This window comes from Elephantulus edwardii, unplaced genomic scaffold, assembly GCF_000299155.1.
Source record: "Elephantulus edwardii isolate Elephantulus edwardi_28Jun2011 unplaced genomic scaffold, EleEdw1.0 scaffold00024, whole genome shotgun sequence".
In the NCBI taxonomy this organism is placed as follows: Eukaryota; Metazoa; Chordata; class Mammalia; order Macroscelidea; family Macroscelididae; genus Elephantulus; species Elephantulus edwardii.
Genome location: NW_006399774.1, coordinates 3,368,932 through 3,388,988, shown reverse-complemented (window position 1 = coordinate 3,388,988; position 20,057 = coordinate 3,368,932). Strand labels below are relative to the sequence as shown.

Sequence of the window (20,057 nt, the reverse complement as noted above, 5' to 3'; positions counted from 1 at the left end):
ATGAGGTGGATTGATTCAGTGACTGGGATAATTGGCATGGGAGTGTCAGAGACAGTGCGATTGGCTCAGGACAGAGCGGAGTTTAGGGCTGTTGTACATAGGGTCGCTATGAGTCGCAGGCGACTTGATGGCACATATCAACAACAACAACAGATGAAAGAGAGGTTGTTGAGGAAGTCTGGGGATTCTAACTTGAGTGTCTAAGGAGCATTGATTGATTGATAGTGTTATCTATCAGGAGATTGATAGATAAGATTACCATGGATCAGGGGACAAGACTGGGTCAGGGGAAATGCCCTTACTGAGAGGGAATACTAGGAAAGAAGTATGAACTAGAATTAACATACTAAGGCAAAGAGTCTCAGCAGACATCCATGTGTGCAAATCTGTGGCTTAGAGGCATCACCTGGCCTGGATATTTGCATGTATGTCTGGTCTGTATAGGACATGGAAAGGGCAGATAAACTGGCAATGATTATTTGGATATTTTGTATTGATACGCATTGCATGTCCCGGTACAGAGTACGTCAAAGATAAATGAGAATGGCTTGTAGCTTGCAGAAATTTCATCTTGCATTAAATAATGTGTGAGTTATAACAGCACTCTGTCCAGCATGAAAGAGTTGAGTTAAAAATACAGATGTGGGGAGCTCTGATGGCTTAGTGACAAGAAGCTGCACTGCAATTTCAGAGGTGCACAGTTCGAATCCACCAGATGCTCTGCTGGAGAAGGAAAGGCAGTCTTCTCCTGTACCATTCAGATCTGACTTGACAGTACACACACACACAAAAGAATAATAAAAACATTATTATATAGAAAAAAACAAAACAACAAACTACAGATGTGGGTGTCACATGTGCCCCTGGTTTGAATTTGCTTTTAGCATCTTTGGTGCTTCCAAATGTTGCTGGTTATCGTAACAGCCACAGCAAAGTTCAAAAGAAACATAGATGTACTGGCACCCCATTGTGAAGAGCTGAGAAGAGAACATGCGATCATGAAATTACTTTTAAAAATCACGTTCTCTAGTCTGCTTCTGCCAAAATGTTTCTGCTGGTTGGTGGCCAGCTCACAAAAAACAAACAAAAAAGCACAACAACAACAAAAAAACCCAAAACCTAAAAAAAAAAACCCCAAAAACAAACTACCACTTCAAAATGTTTGTGTTACTATTTAACTGTGCTGAAGCTTTCCAATGTTAATACAAAGGTCAAATCCCCCACGATTCTCTTGTGTACCAAGCACCTGCTACGCTCCTGTTGCTGAAGTTATTGGAATTCTCTGGTTCATTTTCCAAACATCAGCTTCTGGCTGACACCTAATTTTGTTGTAGTCCCTACAGACAGACTAGAAGAATGTTGTGTAGACCTGTGTTCTCCATATGGAGTCATGGAAATAATCTAATTATTATCTAGTCTACATCGAAAACTTTTTTCAATCTGTAGGTTTAATCCCAAATAGATTTCTTGAGCATGTAATTTAGTATTCTCTGATCAGTCAACTCTCTTGGTACCAGCAGTCAGGAGACTAGGAGATACATTGCATTGGCAAAGTCTGTTGTCAGGGACTTCTCCAAAAGATTGAAGAACCATATTGTCAGTTTGAAGACTAAGGTGTGCCTGATTCAGGTCATGGTCTTTTCAGTCACTTGCTATGCATCTGAGAGCTAGACAATGAATAAGTTGTTGTTGTTGTTGTTGTTGTTGTTGTTGTTATGTGCCGTCGAGTCGCCTGCGACTCATAGCGACCCTATGTACAACAGCCCTAAACTCCGCTCTGTCCTGTGCCAATCGCACTGTCTCTGACACTCCCATCCCAATTATCCCAGTCACTGAATCAATCCACCTCATAGAGGGCCTTGATGCCTTTGAACTGTGGTGTTGGAGAGGAGTACTGAATGATCCAGGGACTGCCAGAATGTCTTGGAGAGGGTACAGCCAGAATGCTTCTTGAAGGAAAATATGATAAAATTTTGTCTGACATACTTTGAGCATATTGCTAAGAGATCCTATTCCTTGAAAAGGGACATCATGTGAAGGAGATGAAGACTCTCTAAAAACTTGTTGAAGGGTCAGCAATGAGTCAGTTCCAACTTGAGGATACACAACAACAATAATATGCATGTTTTTCTTTTTTTGGTATATGTCTTTCTGTAAATAAATGAGATAGTTTATTACCTGATATTTCAGAAAAATTAATTGTTTCAGAAGTCATTTTGTTTTCAATTCATTTTTCCCTTTTTAAGTTTCTGTTAAAAATTTTTTCAAAATTTCTTTTCAAAATTTCTGTTACTTGTTTTTTATACAAATATAACTTTCTTTTAAGTCTGTTTAGCAATTTTAATGCATAATAATGATAAACAATAGGCTTGGTCAATTTTTTTTGTATGATGTACCTCTTATAGGCTTGTGGTGATCATGGATAATATTTCTTTTACAAATGCTTGCATGGCATTTTATAAGCTTGCACGGTCTCCTTGAATATGGAAGAATGAGAAAGAGATAAAGAAGAAGAAGGAAAGTCAGAAAAGGAAGCATGCTATTCTTAATAATTATATTTTACCAAATCAGGCTAATGCTTATAGGGTTTTGTTTGAGTTTGATTTCAGTTTTCTTTTAAATTTGTTTTAACTAGGAAGGAATCATCAACATAATGTTTCTGATGAAATGTTTGTGTACACTTAATTTAAACATAGAGAGAAGATTAAATGACTAACATTGCTTTTTGTTTGTATTCTTACACTCAATTCATGTCCAGTGGGAAATGAGTTTTATAATACTTGCTTAAAAAGAAATTTCAGTGCTTAAGTAAATGGTTACCGTCCCATCGAGTAATACTGTTTCTTCTGGAAATCAAGTAGCTACCCTGTGATTTCTAAGAATCTGAAGATAAGAATACCTACTTTGTGTTTCCTGTTACACAGTAAGTCTGTCTTTTGCTTCCTCCACAGAATGATCTGAAGGTGCTGTTTACATCGCTGGCTGACAGCAAATACATCATTCTACAGAAACTGGCCAATGTATTTGAAAAGCCTGTGGCTGAACAAATAGAGGTATTTACAGCCTTTTTTTCCCCTTGAAATGGCATGGACAAATGTGTAAAGCAGGACTGATTTACTCAGAGTTTCCAAATATATGAAAGAGTAATTGCATTTTTTGCTTGTGTTTCATATGCTTTGTTTTCAAGTGCTGAATGGGTTCTATTGATTCTCATTGACTTTTTAAAACACCGAAATTTTGGAGTTCAAGTGAGTCTGTTACTGCTGCTGACCTAACAGCTTCCCTAATAGTGAGGTTTGGCACGGACCTTAATACGAGGTGGCAGAAATTCTTAGAAGAGTTTTAAAGCAATCTCGATGTTCAAAAGAGGGTGGACTGCTTGCACCAGGGAGGACTAGACAGGAGAGAGATTCGAACCAGATGGAGAATTTGGACACACAGAGATTAGGACATAGAAAGCCCCATAAAGAGTAGGAAAGAACAAAGGAGAAACATGAGAAAACGCAGAGCGTTTGGTGAAGAAGACTGAGTAAATCTACTCAACTCAGCTGACAGCACATTAAATATATTCAAGGTGTAAATGGGTGGGAGTTCGCAGGGCCTCAGAGAATTTCCACTTCTTTAGTGTATAGTCTACCAACTCTAAAAATGATTTGGAGAGCAAGAATGTCTTTCCTTGGATTTCTAATGTGAAATATAGGATCTACAGAATCATGAATAGCAAATTTGCTAATTATTGACCATTATAACTAAGGTTAATGAGAACAAGGTTGGAAAATGAGCAATTAGATTAGATGAGTATTGAATATACCATGGACTGTCAGGAGAAGAAATAGGTCTGTTTTGGAAAGGGTGAAATAAAATTTCCCCTTGGAGGGCAGGGTTTTGAAGTGCCATCTCACATACTTTGATCATGTGACCAGGAAACACCAGTCCTTGAAGAAGGATATAATGTTTGGAAGGATGGAGAGACAGTGCAGGAGAGGAAGACCCTGGCTGAGATGTTTTGACACAGAAACTGGGGCAATGGGGGTAGGTGTGCCAGAGACAGTGAGACTGGCTCAGGAGAGAGCAGGGTTCAGAGTATTGTACATAGAGTCACTATGAGTCACAGGCAACTCAGTGGCACATAACAATACTACACACAGAAAGCAAGTAATGAGATTACCAATTCCACCCATGCTCGTCAGATCTTGGCCTCCTTTTTATGCTATAAATCACGGATTCTTACAGCAGCCAGTCCTTGGAGAAGGACATCATGCTTGGAAGGGTGGACTGTCATTTTAGGAGAGGAAGACCTTGGATGTTAGGGATTGACACAATGACTATGGCAGTGGGGTCAGGTGTGTCCGAGTCGGTGGGGATAGGGCAGTGTTCAGAGCCATTGTTCATAGTGTCACCGTGAGTCATGATTGACTCTATGCCACATAACAACCACCTGTCTAATCATGCAAATACCCAGATCGTGTCCATCTGGGCACCTTATCACCTGTCTTTCCTCTCGCCCTCTCCCCATTATCCCTTGTTACTTTAATTTGTTTTAATGAATTCCAAACTTGATTGTCACACCATGTTGCCTTGTCAATCCTCTGTATTCAGAGCTCCTTTTCTTTTTAAAATTAAAATTTACTTTGTCACATTAATAGGTATTGTGCCTATTTACATGAATATGGATTTTATGACTCTAATTTCATTTGTTTTTCAAAGGGATCCCTTTGTGTTCCCCAAATTAAAATACTCTTTGATGTTTTTTAAAAATCAAATAGTGCTAATAAAACTGCAGCAGAAAAGATGGCTTCCTGCACTCTCCCTTCTGTTCTCTTTCCATTTTTGGCTCTTTTCCTTCTCTAGGTTTCTAACTGCTATGGACATTGTGTTGTCTTTCTTTTCATCCGTGTTAAATCAGCCCTATTGATTTTCCAATATGGCAAAGGGAGTGAGTTCTCTTACAGCCTCATCCTTCTGTTTTGGCTCTCCCATGCCTCAGATATAAATATGCGGTGCTTTTGGGTAGATTCATATCTGCTACATAGACACTGCTTTCTATACACTGCTGTGCACTGGAGACTACCGTGACCTTTTCTCCCTTCCTTCTTTTTTTTTTTAAGTTATAGATACATTGCTTTGTGTGTTGCTTAGTTGATTTAATGCCTCTTTAAACTTCTTGCACTAGCCAAACGTTTCCCAGGTGAATTTTGTATCTTGTCTTATCACATCAGGTCATGTACCAAGTTCAGGGATGGCTTTGGTCTCATGAACTTGCTCCCGAGAGAGATCTCTTGCTTTTCTCCTGAGTCTAATTCCTAGTTTCCTGGACCCCACGTTTTCTTCTCTTTTTCTTTGCTCTTATTCTAGTAAGGAATGACTACTGTCCAGTGGTTTGATGATCCTAATCTACACAGAGGTTCACCAAAAGACAGGTTTGGGGATTTGCTTCTGAAAAATCTCAACCTTGGGAGAACCTTCTAGATGAGGGGGTAAGGGAAGAAAATGTGCAACAATGAAAGATTGGAAACCCAAGTTCTTAGTAAACTTTCGTTAAAATCTCAATAAAAGAAAACCCTTCTCGATGACTTCTGTTCTGTACACATGTAGTTGTGGTCAGTGTTGATGTGACAGCAGCTGACAAGAGCAGAGAGGGGGGTGATGATGCCCCTCGCTCATGTCATTAAGTTCTACACTAGTCCTTTGCCAACACACCAAGTGCTTAGAGTTCTTCCCGGGACCCCTTCACCACCAACCTCAAGATTCCTTTTACTTCTTCTGTCAGAGTGTCTCTTTTCTGAGTCCCGTGTCATTATTTCTAATGGAGTCCTTTCTGTTTTTGCTAGAGCAGATCCTTACTTTAAAAAGATGCATTGTGTGTCATTTTCTTTTAGAGATTGTTGTTTTTATGTACCATTGAGTAAGAACTGGATCCTAGCTGACCCTCCAGGGGAGGTTACCAGGCTGTATGTAAATGGCATACTGGAGGAGAGGGCCCCTCCCCACCTCTTCTCCTGCCCCCCACCCCCCAGGGCCCTGCTGGAGGCGTTTGCATTAGCACCACAAGTCCTTACCACTAGGCCACAGTGCTCCCTTTGAGATCTGTTATTATTGTTTTTGTTGTTAAATAGCACTGAGTTTAGTATGATTCTAGCATATCTAAATTTTTCTTGTTCTTTGTTATCTCAAAGAACACTGGTGACATACTAGGTCACATGTTACACTGCTAACCCAAACGCTGGCTGTTCAAATCTACCGGCTAATCCCAAGGACAAAGATAGACAGTTTCCTCCCAGACACATGAAGACTTCAAAAACCCGAGAGAAGGTCATCATGAGTCAGAAGTGACTCATGACACTGGGTCTGGCTTTTGTTTTTATGCTTGACTTCACTGATGATTTAGATCTAAGTAGAATTCTTGATTGAACAGAAATTTCTTTCATAGTTTTGAGGCATTCGATCCATTGTTTTCTAACTTTTGGCGTTGGTTTGAAGAATCTTTAATTATTCTAAATCTTTGTGACCCTAAATTTTTGAAATTTTTTTCATTGACTCGACTGGAAGTACACAGGACCCTTTCAACTTGGCAGTTCCGCTTTTTGCTTTCTGGAAAACTTTTGCTTAATTACTGGACACTTTTCTCCATTTTATTTGTCCTCCTTCCTGGGGTCCCTTTTAGTCAGATGTTGAATATCTTCAGGTCCTGCCCTCAAAAATCTTCTTAAAAAGAACATTTCCCTTTTTTTCTGGGAAATCTTGTCCATTTCCATTTCAAGCCTTTCCGTTGCAGTTTTGTTTCTGCCTCATATGTTTAATTTCCAGGGCTCTTTTAAGTTCTCAGACTGATCATTTTTCATTGTGTCCATTAATTTTGCAATCTCTCTGAGGTATTCAGAATAATTTTTGTTAATTTTTTAAATAGACATTTCTCTGGGTACTTTTATTTACTTCTGTATGTTGGTATTTTTCTTTCCCAGAAGAATGTTTTCTTAGATATATGGATGATGAATCTTCTTTCTTTCTTTCTTTTTTTAATTATTAATTTTAATGAACATTTACAGAGACTTTGGATTTCCATTCATTAATTGTTGCATTTTTCTCCCTGCCCACCCTCCCCCCCTCAGTTCGCTCTTCTCTTTGAAAAGCAAAAGAAAAATTCTTTCATTGTTATACAATCCACCCCCACCCCAAGTCCACTCCACTGTGCAGCCTTCATTCTAGACTCTTGTTATGATAATAATACCTAATCATATACCACTTTTAAATCAGTTCTTTCCCTCATTTGTTTCAATGCAGTATACATGACTTATTGCATCTGCTGAAGCTTCTTCTTACAGGCTTTGGGCATGTTGTTAGGAGGCATTGTTCCTTGGAAGAAGAGAGTTCTGGTTGGTTAGTGGTAACGAGCTGACCTACCCTCCTGAAGGCATGTGGTTCAAATCCACCAGCTGCACTGTGAGAGAAAGATGGGCATTCTCCTCTCGTGTGATTCACTGCCTCTGAAAACCTGCTGGAGGGTCAGCTGTGTGTTGGTTCTGATTCAATGGGACATAACAGTACCAACACATTCCTTTGAAAGGGAAATGGTGCTTGGGAAGGTGAAGGGTCCTATACTATGCTAGGTGCCTCTCAGACTAGAGACTATGTTACCTTTTCTGAAAATACACTAAGGAGCCTTGGTGGTGCAGTGTAGAGACCTCAGCTGCTAAGGGAAAAATTGGTGGTGCAAACTCCTGAGCCATTCTGTGAGAGAAAAAGAAAGCCAAAATGTACACCTTAGAAACCCTTGTCATTTCTCCCCTGTCCTACAGGGTCTCTGTGAGTCACAGTTCACTTAGTTTGGTTTTGTTTAGAAACTTTTCCATGGAAGTACAGAAGAAATGTGGAGTGAGAAAGGGGAGAAAGGAGAATTCAGATACTTACATGTTTTTTTAACAACTTGTCACCACCCCTTCTATGCTGCCTTGGCCCCGCTACCCAAAGCTCCAGAAGTCCCCACTCTCCACATTTGGAGACTTGGATTCACCTTTCTCAGCTCTCCTAACTCAATTTTTATGTATCTTGATTCTTGCTCCCCAGATTCTATAGTTCTTGTCCCCTTTCCATTATTTTGTCCTTATAGATTTACTGGAGGAAAGAGAATTCTTGTGCCAAAACAAACAAACAAATCTCAGCTTTGATCATAGTGATGTTCTTGCAAAAGAAAGAAAATCAGACGCATGTGTTTTATCTGCCTTCTGGAGTCAATGCACTTCTTTCCTTCAAGGGCAATCAGGTTACATCTTTTAGTCAATGCACTTCTATCCTTCAAGGGCAATTCAGGTTACACCTTTTCTGCCAAAAGCCTTTAGACTGCACTAGGAAGATTTACCTTCTCCAAAAGCCTCAAAGAGGCATCATGTCTATCACCGAGTTTAGCATCCATTCTCTCCATGCTCAATTTGTTTCCTCGGTTTACCCTGGTTTCCAACCATGCTGTAACCCTCAAAGTCCAGGATGAGATCTTGACCTGTTTCAACAAACCACACAGTGGAAAGAGCAAGGCTTAGCTCTGACACTCATTTCAGTCCTGTTGATTGGTTAATATTTCACTTCACAGCAGTGAACAAGCCTTTCCTGATAGTACTCTCTCACATGTTTCCCTAGTGCCTTGAAGAAACTCACCTCAAAGATGCTCACACCCACCTTACAGGAAGCCAGAACATGATCCCCTAGAAGGCCTTCTCCTGACCAGATGTTGAAAATTATCAGTTTCTTGACTTGTCCAAGAAGTCACTTGTTTAAATGACTCCCATATTCTCTTCTACACCCACTTGTTTAACTTGACCAAAGCTGGTGTGTAGTATATAAAAAAGGGCTTTCATCTCTTTTTTGTATTCAAGATGACCATGCGATGAGTCTGCTTATTTATGTTGAAAATGTTTCATTGAGAGGGAAGAGGAAAAAAAATCAAAAGACAAGAGAGATATTTTATGTGGAAAATTGCGCCAGAGCATTTTCATTTAAATGTCATCAATTTTCCATAGGCGATTCAGGAGGCTGAAGAGGGACTGAAGGAACTGGACGCAGGAATCATTGAGCTGAAGAGACGTGGGGACAAGCTGCAGATTGAACAGCCCTCCCTGCAGGAGCTCTCCAAGCTCCAGGTACAATTCCTGCGTGACACTGTTCAGCTTCAATGATGTAGCTGAACCTAAATGCTGGAAGAAATTACTTTTCCTCTTGTCTTCCTGGTTTTCTCTGTAGAATGAATGCTAAATGGAGCTCCTAACCTTCCCTTCAAGTATTCCTTTAAAAAGTTTCTGAAAGTTTCACCATAGTAAAAAAAAAAAGAAAGAAAATTAGTTCTATTTTTATGCTCTTAAGATTTCTCTTTTTTAAGACATTTTCTTCTAGTGAGTCCTAAGGCCAGGCATGGTGGTACAGTTAATTTGCACAGTATTCTTCTCTATTCTAAAAAAGAGAACATGAAGTCTCCTTGATTTTCTTTCCTTAGGAAAGGAAAGAAAAATTTAAATGTTTTGACTAAATAGTACTAAAGCTAGTAATTTGTATGAAGTGTTTTTTGTTAAGGTGTTCAAAATCTATAGTTTACAAAGCAACAGTAAGGTTATATCTCATCCCAGCAACAATAGCAAAGTTCAATAAGACAGTAAACAACAATTGCTAGTGAGGTGTGGGGAGATTGGAACTCTCATTCACTGTTGGTGGGGTTGTAAAATGGTGCAACCTCTATGGGAAGCTGTTTGGTACATCCTTAAAACATTGGAAATAAAAATACCATTTGATTTAGCAATCTCATTACTAAGTATATATTTTAAGGAAATGAAAGGTGTAACATGAAGTCTACCCAAGTTCATTAAAGTATTATTTACATTAGCAAAGAGATGGAAACAAACCAGGTGTCCATCAATGGCAAATATTCAAAGAATTTATGGCATATTCACACAGTGGAATACTATGCAACACCAAATAACAGTAAAGTACTTGAGAGTAAGTATATAACATGGATAAATATAGAGAATATTATGCAGAGTTAAATAAGTCAATCACTAAGGATAAATAATGTATAAGGCTATTGTCATAAAAAGCTAAAGAGAGATTAACAAAATCACTTGATTACACATCTAAATGTTTCATCTTTTTCAAAGAAATTACTATCTAGCAGACAAAACTTTTGAGTACTGAGTTTACTAATAAAGACTATTAATTTATTTTTAATTTAAAAATTCACTGTTCTTAACTTCATGCTAGGGACTTCTTCAGCCACTCTGCGTAGAGTTTCTTAGGATCTATTGTCATTTTTGTTTAGTTGTCTGTCTATTCATTCCTCAGGAGACTTCCTCTTTATTCCGTAAGTCATTTAGAAAACCTCCAGCGTCCCTTTCCAGCAGGAAGTAGCTAAGAGAATACGCCGTCCCCTTTTCCTTATGAATGAGGGTGAAGTCTCTCTCAAGGAGGAGTGATAGGGAATGGCAAAGGACACACTGACAAAGGAGATTAATCAGAACTGGCTTTGACAAGCACTGTGGCAATTGGACAATTAAAACAGACTTTCAAGGGGGGAAAAGAAGAAGAATGAACTGGGGAGGAGAGTTAGAGAAAATAGTCAACAATGAATGAATGATAACCCCAAATCTCTTAAAAGTTCATTAAAATTAATAAAATTTAATAAAAAAATAAAAAAGACTAATATGAGATGGAAATGAAAAAAAGAAATGTGTTTTCTAGTTTCCAAACATTTCAGAATTTTCCAGATATCATTCTCTTACACATTTCTAGCTTAATTATTGTACATTATTTCCTCTTTTGAAGCTAGCCAACAAAACCATTAATTTTTAATAAACAAATACTCTTTACACTTTTTAAAAAATTCATTTTAATGAACATTTACAGAGATTTTGGATTTCCATTCATTCATTGTTGCACTTTTCTCCCCGCCTACCCTCCCATTCCCATTTCGCTCTTCTCTTTGAAAAGTAAAAGAAAAATTCCTTCATTGGTATACAATGCCCCCCCCCCACACCAAGTATACCGAGTATCCCAACCCGAGTATACTCCACTCTGCAACCTTCATTTCAGACTCTTACGATAATCATAGTACCCTATAATATATTGCTTTTAAACTGGTCTCTCCCTCATTGGTTTCAATGCAGTATACATAATTTATCCAGTTTTTCTCAGTCTTACCCCAACCCTGATATCAGTCCCATTCTACAATAGTGTCACTAAGCAGTGTTTATCCTTTTGTGACTGAGATATTTCACTCAGCATAATGTCCTTGAGGGGCTTTTAAAAAACAACAACAACAAAACAACAACTAACCAACTTACTCTAGTTTACCTTTCAATAGAATAACATCATTGTTGAAATTCAAAAACATCAACAACAACAAAAAAATAAAGCTACAAGGGAACTAAAGTCTAAAGAATCTTCCTCACAACCTTCATGAATAGGGGTTAACACTTTGGGTAAATTTACTTTTCGAGATCTGAAATGTAGGCAGTAATCTAATACTGGAATGAGAGGAAGATGCTAGGATATTAGTCAAGGAAAATTTAATATCTGTAAGGTAGCACAGATATATTGAGTACAATCACACACACACATACACCCCCTTACTGTATTGCGGCAGAACTATTAAGGGAGAACTATGAGTCCAGGAGCTTGGGTGCCCGAAAGTAATTTTCCAATCCCTATTAATCTAAAGATTTGGGAATTAGAACACACCTAATGATTTTGAAGAAGAAAAGCCTGGCAAACTCTAATGATACAACGAAGAAAACTCTCTTGGCATTTCCACTCCTTAAGACAGGAGGTTGCCTTGTGAAGTGCTTTCGTGGCAGCTAACAACATTACGAAGCCAGGACAGTGTCACAGTTCTTTGTTTTGGGGAAGTAAGATGGTTCTTAGAAAAAGAGAACATTTTCATTTTAACTTTATCGTTCCTTGATTGAACATTGCACAGATGCATTAAGCCTATTGCCCCACATTGTCCTTTCACTAAATCATTTCCAGACGGAACTTAAACATAAGGTGTTGGTGTCAAAGGTCAAAGTTATAAACAGACATTAAAATTGAGCTTGTCCAGCTTTTGAGTCATTCTTGCCTGCCGAAACCTTCACAGGGTCCATTAATCAGGTCCATGTGGGACAAATAAATTTTGTGTGTTTTGCATCATTGTCTCCTAAAAGGTCTTTCCAGTTTAAATAATTATTTACTCCACCAAAATTTATGAAAACATTGACTTTCAAAATCTTCAAGTCTCCTGCTCACATTAGACTCCTCTGCTTTTCTAGCCCTTTCTTTTTGGTCCAGAATCTGATTATTATTTAGCAGACAAAACTTTTAGGGATGTTCTCTATTCAATCACCATGAAATAATAGAATTTTGATAGCATTATACAGATTGGAATTATTATATCTATGGCCTCTGCATCCACCACATGGAATTTTTTCTTTCTGCGTTGTAACCCCACGTCTCCTCATAAATTATCGATAGCCTGAGTTTGACAGTTATTAAATCTGTCACCCATGGCATGTCTACCTCAGACTCTTCCACATAACCTCTGCGAGACCAGAAGGTTTATCTTTTAGAAAGAAATTTTCAAAGTGAACAATGTTAAACATTTCTTTTAGAAAGAAGTGTCCAAAGTGGAGACTCGTGTGAAAGCCCAGCAAATGGTTGACATTCAGAATGGCCACCTGAGACGTGGCCCGAGGGAGGGAGCATCTTTGGGGTGGCCATGGGCTTGGCTAGTGGCCCTCTGAGAGAGGGACCAGAGCCCAGATTGACGGTGACAGTGGCTGTGGTCACTTCTAGGACATGTACGACGAACTGATGGTCACCATCGGCTCCCGGCGGAGTGGGCTGAACCAGAATCTCGCCCTCAAAGGTCAGTTTGAAAGGGCTCTGCAGGACCTGGCTGACCTGCTAGAAACCGGACGAGAGAAGATGGCAGGAGACCAGAAGATCATTGTGTCTTCCAAAGAGGAGGTCCAGCAACTGCTGGACAAGCACAAGGTGAGCAGGGAAAATAACCATATTAAAAAGTGTATCTGTGAGAGATGTATCCTCACTCACGGACAGTTATTGAAGCCCAGTATTCCTCACCTGCTATACACTTTCACATATGGCTCTTTAAAACAGTAATCACTCCGAAAGAGTTTGAGGTATAAACTCTCAGATAGAATGGGAGGAAAATGTGTAACAAAACTCAAAACTATAAAAAGAATACTATGCTTGCTGGTTTGATAGAAAAAGTAGAAACCCCCCAAGACTCTGACCCTTCAAAAAACCCCAAACTGAAACCCCTTGCTGTTGCCCCCGCCGATCCAGGTCTCAGCATGTGTAAGGGGCTGAAAGTCACAGAGGAGAGGATTTTGCTCATCTTTCTCCTGAGAAGACACTGGTGGATTTGAACTGTCTACTTCTGAGTTGACAGTGCAGCTCCTTGCCCACTAGGCTACCAAAGATCAAGAGAGGGAAAAAAATCAAAAATATATAAAGTAAAATATGTATTCGAAGGTGTCAGTCAATGTGTCCCCGAGTCCACTGGCATTCAGTACTTTACTGTTAGGTGTCTCTGAGCTTAGCCTGACTCATAATGACTTTGTATACAAGGGGTCAAACCCTTGCTCCATCCAGATAATCCCATAGTCTCTGATGAGCCCATTTCCACCTCAGTGAGGGTCAGCACAGTGAAATGAGGGGAGATATTATCTTGACTTGATACACTGATAAATTTAAAAAGTCAGCCTTACCAGTAATGATTAGGATTGCACCTCACTGCCGTGAACCAGGCTTTCTCCCTTCAAACGCTGCAAGCAGGGAAGTACTGAGGTTGAAGGCACCCAGCCCTGTCCTTAAATTAGCTCTTTGCCCATGTATCCTTTTCACTGTCTATCTCTCTAGTCCTAGGAGTTCTGTGTGCCATCAGTTGTCCTTGCCTTGGCCACCCCACTGTGCCCTGAGAAGGCAGAGCTGCCCCTCGATTCAATGGGGTTAAGTCTTCAGCCCTCTTGACCGTTCAGCACAAATGTCCGCACCTGCTGCAGGTATCTTCCTGGGCAGCTGCTTGCACTTGGATAGCACACCAGGAATCTTCTTCCTGGGCTACCCCAGCATGGACCATGGCCAAGTTCATGTGCAACACTATTCCGCAGAAAGGAAACGACAGTTTGATACACAAACAATATCTCCTGCATTGTTAGCAATAGTTCTGGAAAGGGCCGCTCCGCTTACAGAATACCCAGCTTCCCAGACTATGGGAATTTCTTGTTAAAACACTTTTAAAAAACTCACTAGATTCGAGCTGGTTAACATATTGTGCCATTATGTGGACCTCTGGTGGCTCATAAAGGTGGATTTTTTTAAAAGTTGTGCTTCATGATGTTTTTCCCAGAGAATGTTGTCCAAAACATTATGATTTATTAATGCTCTATCATTTGGCTCTGCAAACACTGCTTTCAAGTTCACAGCTGGTTTTTCTCAAATCTTTGAGCATGCTAATAAAAGACCATCCTGAGTTGTTCCAGGGGGAGAGTTAGAATTGATGAGTATAAACAACAAGGAATTCAAGCCCAGAGGAAGGGAGTGGATGCCCTAGGAGAGAGGGCTGTATTGGCCAGGGGAAATCTCAGGAGTCTTGTCAGAGAGCAGGGGCTGTAAAATGAACATTAGCTCTGAGTGAGCACTGGGCTCGCTGACCAGCAGGGACTCCGCCAGCTGCAAGATCTTGTGATGCAATAACTGTCTGTGAACTGCACTGACGCGGGACCACAGAGATGCAGGCGCCCTAGCGCCAGCCCACCTGCTGCCTGGTCCACTCTCCCTGCTATGAACACTGCCCTCGGTGTGTGTCAGAGCAGAACTGGGCTCGAAAGGGTTTTCAGTGGCTGATTTTGCATAAATAGATCACCAGGCAGCTTTCTGAAGATTAGAAAACTAAGAGCCTATTGTTGTTAAGTGCTGTCAAGTCGCAGGCGATTCATAGCGACCCTATGAAGGAGTGTCCTCAATGCTTGGGTGCCTTTCATCCTCTCTCCAGGTACATAGGGTTTCCAGAGGCAAGCTATTACGGAAGTGGATGCCACTCCTCCTTCCAAGCTTGTTTTACTCCGGGAGCTCCACCCCACTCTCTGTCCAAATTGGATAGCCAACCATTAACATATTTTACACATCACTGTCACAGTGTTCAGCCTCACAGCAACCACAAGTGACCACTGTATGGCAACTTGTACACCAGGGCTATACGACCTAGAGGAATATCTGAACAAACACAATGAAAGGCCCAAGGGCCGTGGATTAAAAGTCACCAACCTTCGGCTTGGTAGCATCACTTTCTGTCCACTGGGACAGCTGATCTCTCTCTCTATATTGATGTTATTTTTGTTAAGTGCCATCGAGTCACAGGTGACTCATAGTGACCCCATGAAGGAGAGTCCTCGACGCTTGTGTGTCTTTCATTTTCTCTCCAGGTTCATAGGGTTTCCAGAGGCAAGCTATTTACGGAAGTGGATGCCACTCCTCCTTCCAAACTGGTTATTACCAAGGTTTAACTAGGCAAGCCTTGTTTACAGGTTACTCTGCAAATAATAAGCACACAATTAACAAATGGTGTAGGGCTACTAATCAGAAGGTCACTGGTTTGAATCTACCAGCCATTTCATGGAAGAAAAGGGAAGTAGCCTGTTTCTGTCAGGATTTACAGCCTCAGAAGTTCTGCTCTGCCCTCTAAGGTCCTTATGAACCCACCTCCACTCATAGCCGTGGGTTTGTTCGCTTTCCTGTCTACTCCTGGTTCTTCAGTCAGTCAGTGATGCTGGGAACAGAAAGTAGCAAAGGTACTGTCCTCAGCCTCTGGGGTCCCTTCCACAGACCGTGTTAGGAGCACCGGTGGGGTTGCTTGAGTACAAGAGTTCTGTGGTGGGTAGACTTGACAGGAGGAAAATGACAAACAATGTGACAGTTTGTCCAGGCCTCGCTGTGATAGGCAGTAAGCAATCAACACAACAAATGCCAGAGATGAGAGCAGGACTTCAGTCGGGGGAGGGGAAGCCACAGAGGTTTTACATGAGGCCCTCTCCTCTGAGAACAAAGCAGCAGGAGCAGAGGCCAGAGAGGGGGCACCTGGAGCTACGTGTTGCTGGGATATGGGGGAGGCTGGTGTGATGTGGAGTGAGGGACACAGAGTTGCAAGCAAAAGCAGGTCAGCTGTGAGAGGCCAGGGAGACCCTCCAGTTTAGGAAGAGTTTTGTTTGGGGGTACAGCATCTGCAGTAGAGCAGAGAGAGGGACACACTTGAGTGGGGAGACTGATCAGGAGACTAGTAGCCCTTCTCTGCAGGAAGTGACGGCGTCTGGGCTGAGGTAGAACACTGGAATGGAATGCCTTTGGTTCTGCCTGGCCGAGACCTGGCAGCATTCTGGCTCCTGAGTCCATTTCAACAGTCAAGTATGAGTTACTGACTTCTTTCTACCTGAACAATTGCAGGAATACTTCCAGGGTCTGGAATCCCACATGATCCTGACTGAAACCCTCTTCAGAAAGATAATCAGCTTTGCCCTCCCAAAGGAGACCCAGTCGCACACAGAGCTGATGGCCCAGGCCTCCGCTGTCCTGAAGCAGGCCCATAAGAGGGGCGTGGAGCTGGAGTACATCCTAGAGGTGAGACTGCTGGTGTGTCCCCTTCCCCACCACGATGCCCTCCGTCAGAACGGAGCTGTGAAGCAGGAATTGTCACTCATGTCACAGGCCTCGCGTCACCTGAGGGCTGGGTGCGGCCTGTGGCCCCATGCTGGACTGTTCCTAGAGTCTCCATCACCCTGGGCTCCGTGTTGTCTTATTCCTATTGGATACGTGCTCTGCCATATTGTAAGCTAGCTTGATGAACACTGGCTTCAGATTATGCAGCAGGAGATTGTGGGCTTTGATGTTCAGGCTGTTGTCCAGTTCTGAGCATGAACAGTGAAGCCACAGAGCCCGGGGCCTGTCCAGAAGGCAAGCGCTGTCTCGTAAAGGAGCCTGGAAGCCAGAGGCCAGGTGGCCCCCTTGGGTCCCGCTACTCTTTTGATTCTGCAAACTGAAAAGGAAAGATTCCTTATTTAAAAGAGAAAAGATTCTCAGGACTTACGCCTTAAAAATATAGGTTCATGTTTAGAACACAGCAACAGTTGTTGCACCTTATACAATATTTGTCCTTCTGAGACTGAGTTAGTTCACTCTACATACACTCCCACGTAATCTACAAAATCGTTCTTCCTTAGTGCTGCATACTATCCCATGATGTGAATGTACCACAATTTCTCAATCCATTCATTTGTTGATGGGCATTTCATACTTGATACTATGAACCACAGTACAATGAACATGTTTACAAATCTCCATTTGAGTCTCAGCTCTGATGTCCTTGGGGTCTATTCCTAGCAGTGGAATAGCTGGGCCATTTGGCATTTCTGTGTTCAGCTTCTTGAAGAGAGCTTTTTTTCCATTTCTTTCACCTTGATGACTGCCATTAACGTCCAGTCTACCCTTCACAAAATGTTATTATGAAAATTCTTTCACTCCTTAAGTCACTCTCATTCTTCTAAGTATTATTCACTCAATATTTACCAGCTGCCTCTGGTAAATGCCACCGAAGGCCCTAGAAACCCCATAGCCACTGCACCCAGGACTGTCCCCATAAAGCCAGTGCTTGAATGGGGCAACAGACAAGACATGGAGACTCATAGTGCAGTACAGACTGTGTGCGTGGAGAAGGGACTGTTATTTGGTGTCCTAGATCTTACACACAATACCTTATAGATGATAAGAACAAGGAGTTCCATCTCTAACAAAGCTCTGTGGGTCAAGCCTGGCCCCCTACCTGTAATTTCCGTGTTAGTGGAACAGAGAACGTTTGTCAGGTGATGCATTGTCTGTGTCTGCTTCTAACTACCACAGCCGAGTGGAGTGGTTACAGAAGAGGCCGTTTACTCCCCATCGCTGACAATTCTTACTACCTGGCCCTTTACTAAAAGGTCTGCGGGCCCTAAAGTCAGATGAACTTGGCTCAAGTGCGGGTCCCACCATTTGCATGGAACCTTGGATGAGTAGTAAGAGCTCAGTAAGGCTCACCGATCCGTTCTAGATGCCTGTGACTCTGAAGCCACAGGTCTCACTCATAGCACGGCTGCCACTTTCCTGCAGTGACTAGTCAGATGGCCCTAAACTGCTCCCGTTTTCTCCTTATTTGCTATGAGAACTTTGGGGATTGTAATCCCACTCACTTCTTTCCTTTTCCCACAAACATACTACCCTTACTGGGACTGCTTTTATTACATTTTTCTAAAAATATAATATTAGCATATTTCTAAATCTTTTCTTCCCTAGGCCAATAGCGTCCCAGCTTGTTATTGTTAGTGGTCATTTAGATGACCCTGAACGAAACACTGCCCGGGCCTGCACCGTTCCCACAGTCCTTGCTAAATTTAACCCATTATTCAGACACTAACATCTGGTTAACCTCCAGTGTTCCTCAGACATGGATTTTCCCAGTGCTCTATGCATTGGATAGACGTTTACCTTTACCTTTTGGTACTTTTGAAAAGACGGTTACTATTCACTGACAGGCTAGCCCCTGGCTTGGCTTTTGGTGTCGATGGCCCTGCGTCTTACCTTGAACCCTCTAAGGTGCTGTTGTAAATTTGTTTTAGGGGTGAAGTCGAGAGCCATTTCCTGCCAAAGCACGAGATTAAATGGTATAGAGTTAATAATCAAACATGACTCTAATTCCATGGCCTGAAATGTATTTCTCAAGGAGACCTACCTCATTAAAATCACTGCCTACCACAAACACCTGGACACACATTTTTATTCTCTTCTCTTGACCCTGTTGGGATGATGATGATCATCATTGTTATTATTGTTGTAGTTTATATTGTAGCTGATGTTAGATGGATCGTGGCAGAAGGCAGAGAATACGAGAAGAATGTCTATCTGTGCTTCATTGAGTATGCAAAGGCTTTTGACTGTGTGGATCACAACAAGCTATGGCTGACTCTGAGAAGAATGGGAATCCCAGAATACTTGATCATGCTAATGTGAAACCTATACTTGGACCAAGAGGCAGTCGTCAGAACAGAGCAAGGAAACACTACATGGTGCAAAATCAAGAAGTGGGTCCGTCAGGGATGTGTCCTGTCTCCATACCTTTTCAACCTATATTCAGAACAGATCATCCAGGAGGCTGGGCTCTATGAGGAGAAATGTGGGGTCAAGATTGGTGGAAGATCTATCAACAATCTGCAATATGTAGATGATACAACCCTGCTTGCTGAAACTGAGGAGGACCTGAAGCTCTTGCTGCACAAGGTCAAGGACTGCAGCTTCCAATATGGATTGAAGCTCAAGGTCAAGAAGACAAAGATTCTCACCACTGGGTCAATTGGCAGCATCAGTATGGATGGTGAAGAGATTGAGATAGTTAACAGTTTTCGTTTACTTGGTTCCACAGTCAACACTCTTGGTAACAGCAGCCAGGAAACAAATTACAGGAGACAAATTACATTGGGAGAGTCAGCTGTGAAGGATCTCTCAAGAGTACTGAAGAGCAACGATGTCAGGCTGGAGACTAAGGTGCACCTGACCCAGTTTTGGGAAATTGGAGGGACGGTACAGGAGAGACCCTTGAAGAGATGGATCAATTCTGTGAGTGGAGTGGTGGGAATGAGTGTGTGTGAGATGGCGAGGTTGGCACAGGATAGAACAGTGTTTAGGGCTCTTGTACACAGGGTCGCTACGAGTAGTAAGTGACATGATGACTCATAACAACAACAACAACAATACTAGTTTACTTACAGAATTTGAATACACTGTTTTCCAGTACAGATTCTTCCAATTTCCCTTACTCCACACACCCATTATATTGTACAACTCTGTGATTTAATCACCCCTCCCCTGCACATCCTCATCCCTCTGCTTCCTCCCTCTTCCCCTGCCCGTTGGATCTTTGAGTCCTGGTAGACTCATAGTGACTCTATGAACAAAAGACCCAATGCCTTTATATAGCTGTCGTTATTTCTCCAAGTTCA

At 41.6% G+C, this 20,057-nt stretch overlaps 1 protein-coding gene across 1 annotated transcript in view; it reads left to right on the top strand.

Annotated features, from left to right (window-relative positions):
- The window catches only part of SYNE1 (spectrin repeat containing, nuclear envelope 1), a 644,155-nt gene that overhangs the window by 431,946 nt on the left and 192,152 nt on the right, over window positions 1–20,057 (top strand). Inside the window, exons 102-105 of the mRNA XM_006882743.1 lie at window positions 2,952–3,053; window positions 9,012–9,131; window positions 12,808–13,008; window positions 16,480–16,653. Of these exons, the coding sequence (XP_006882805.1) occupies window positions 2,952–3,053; window positions 9,012–9,131; window positions 12,808–13,008; window positions 16,480–16,653 (597 nt within the window). The remainder of the gene's footprint in view (window positions 1–2,951; window positions 3,054–9,011; window positions 9,132–12,807; window positions 13,009–16,479; window positions 16,654–20,057) is intronic.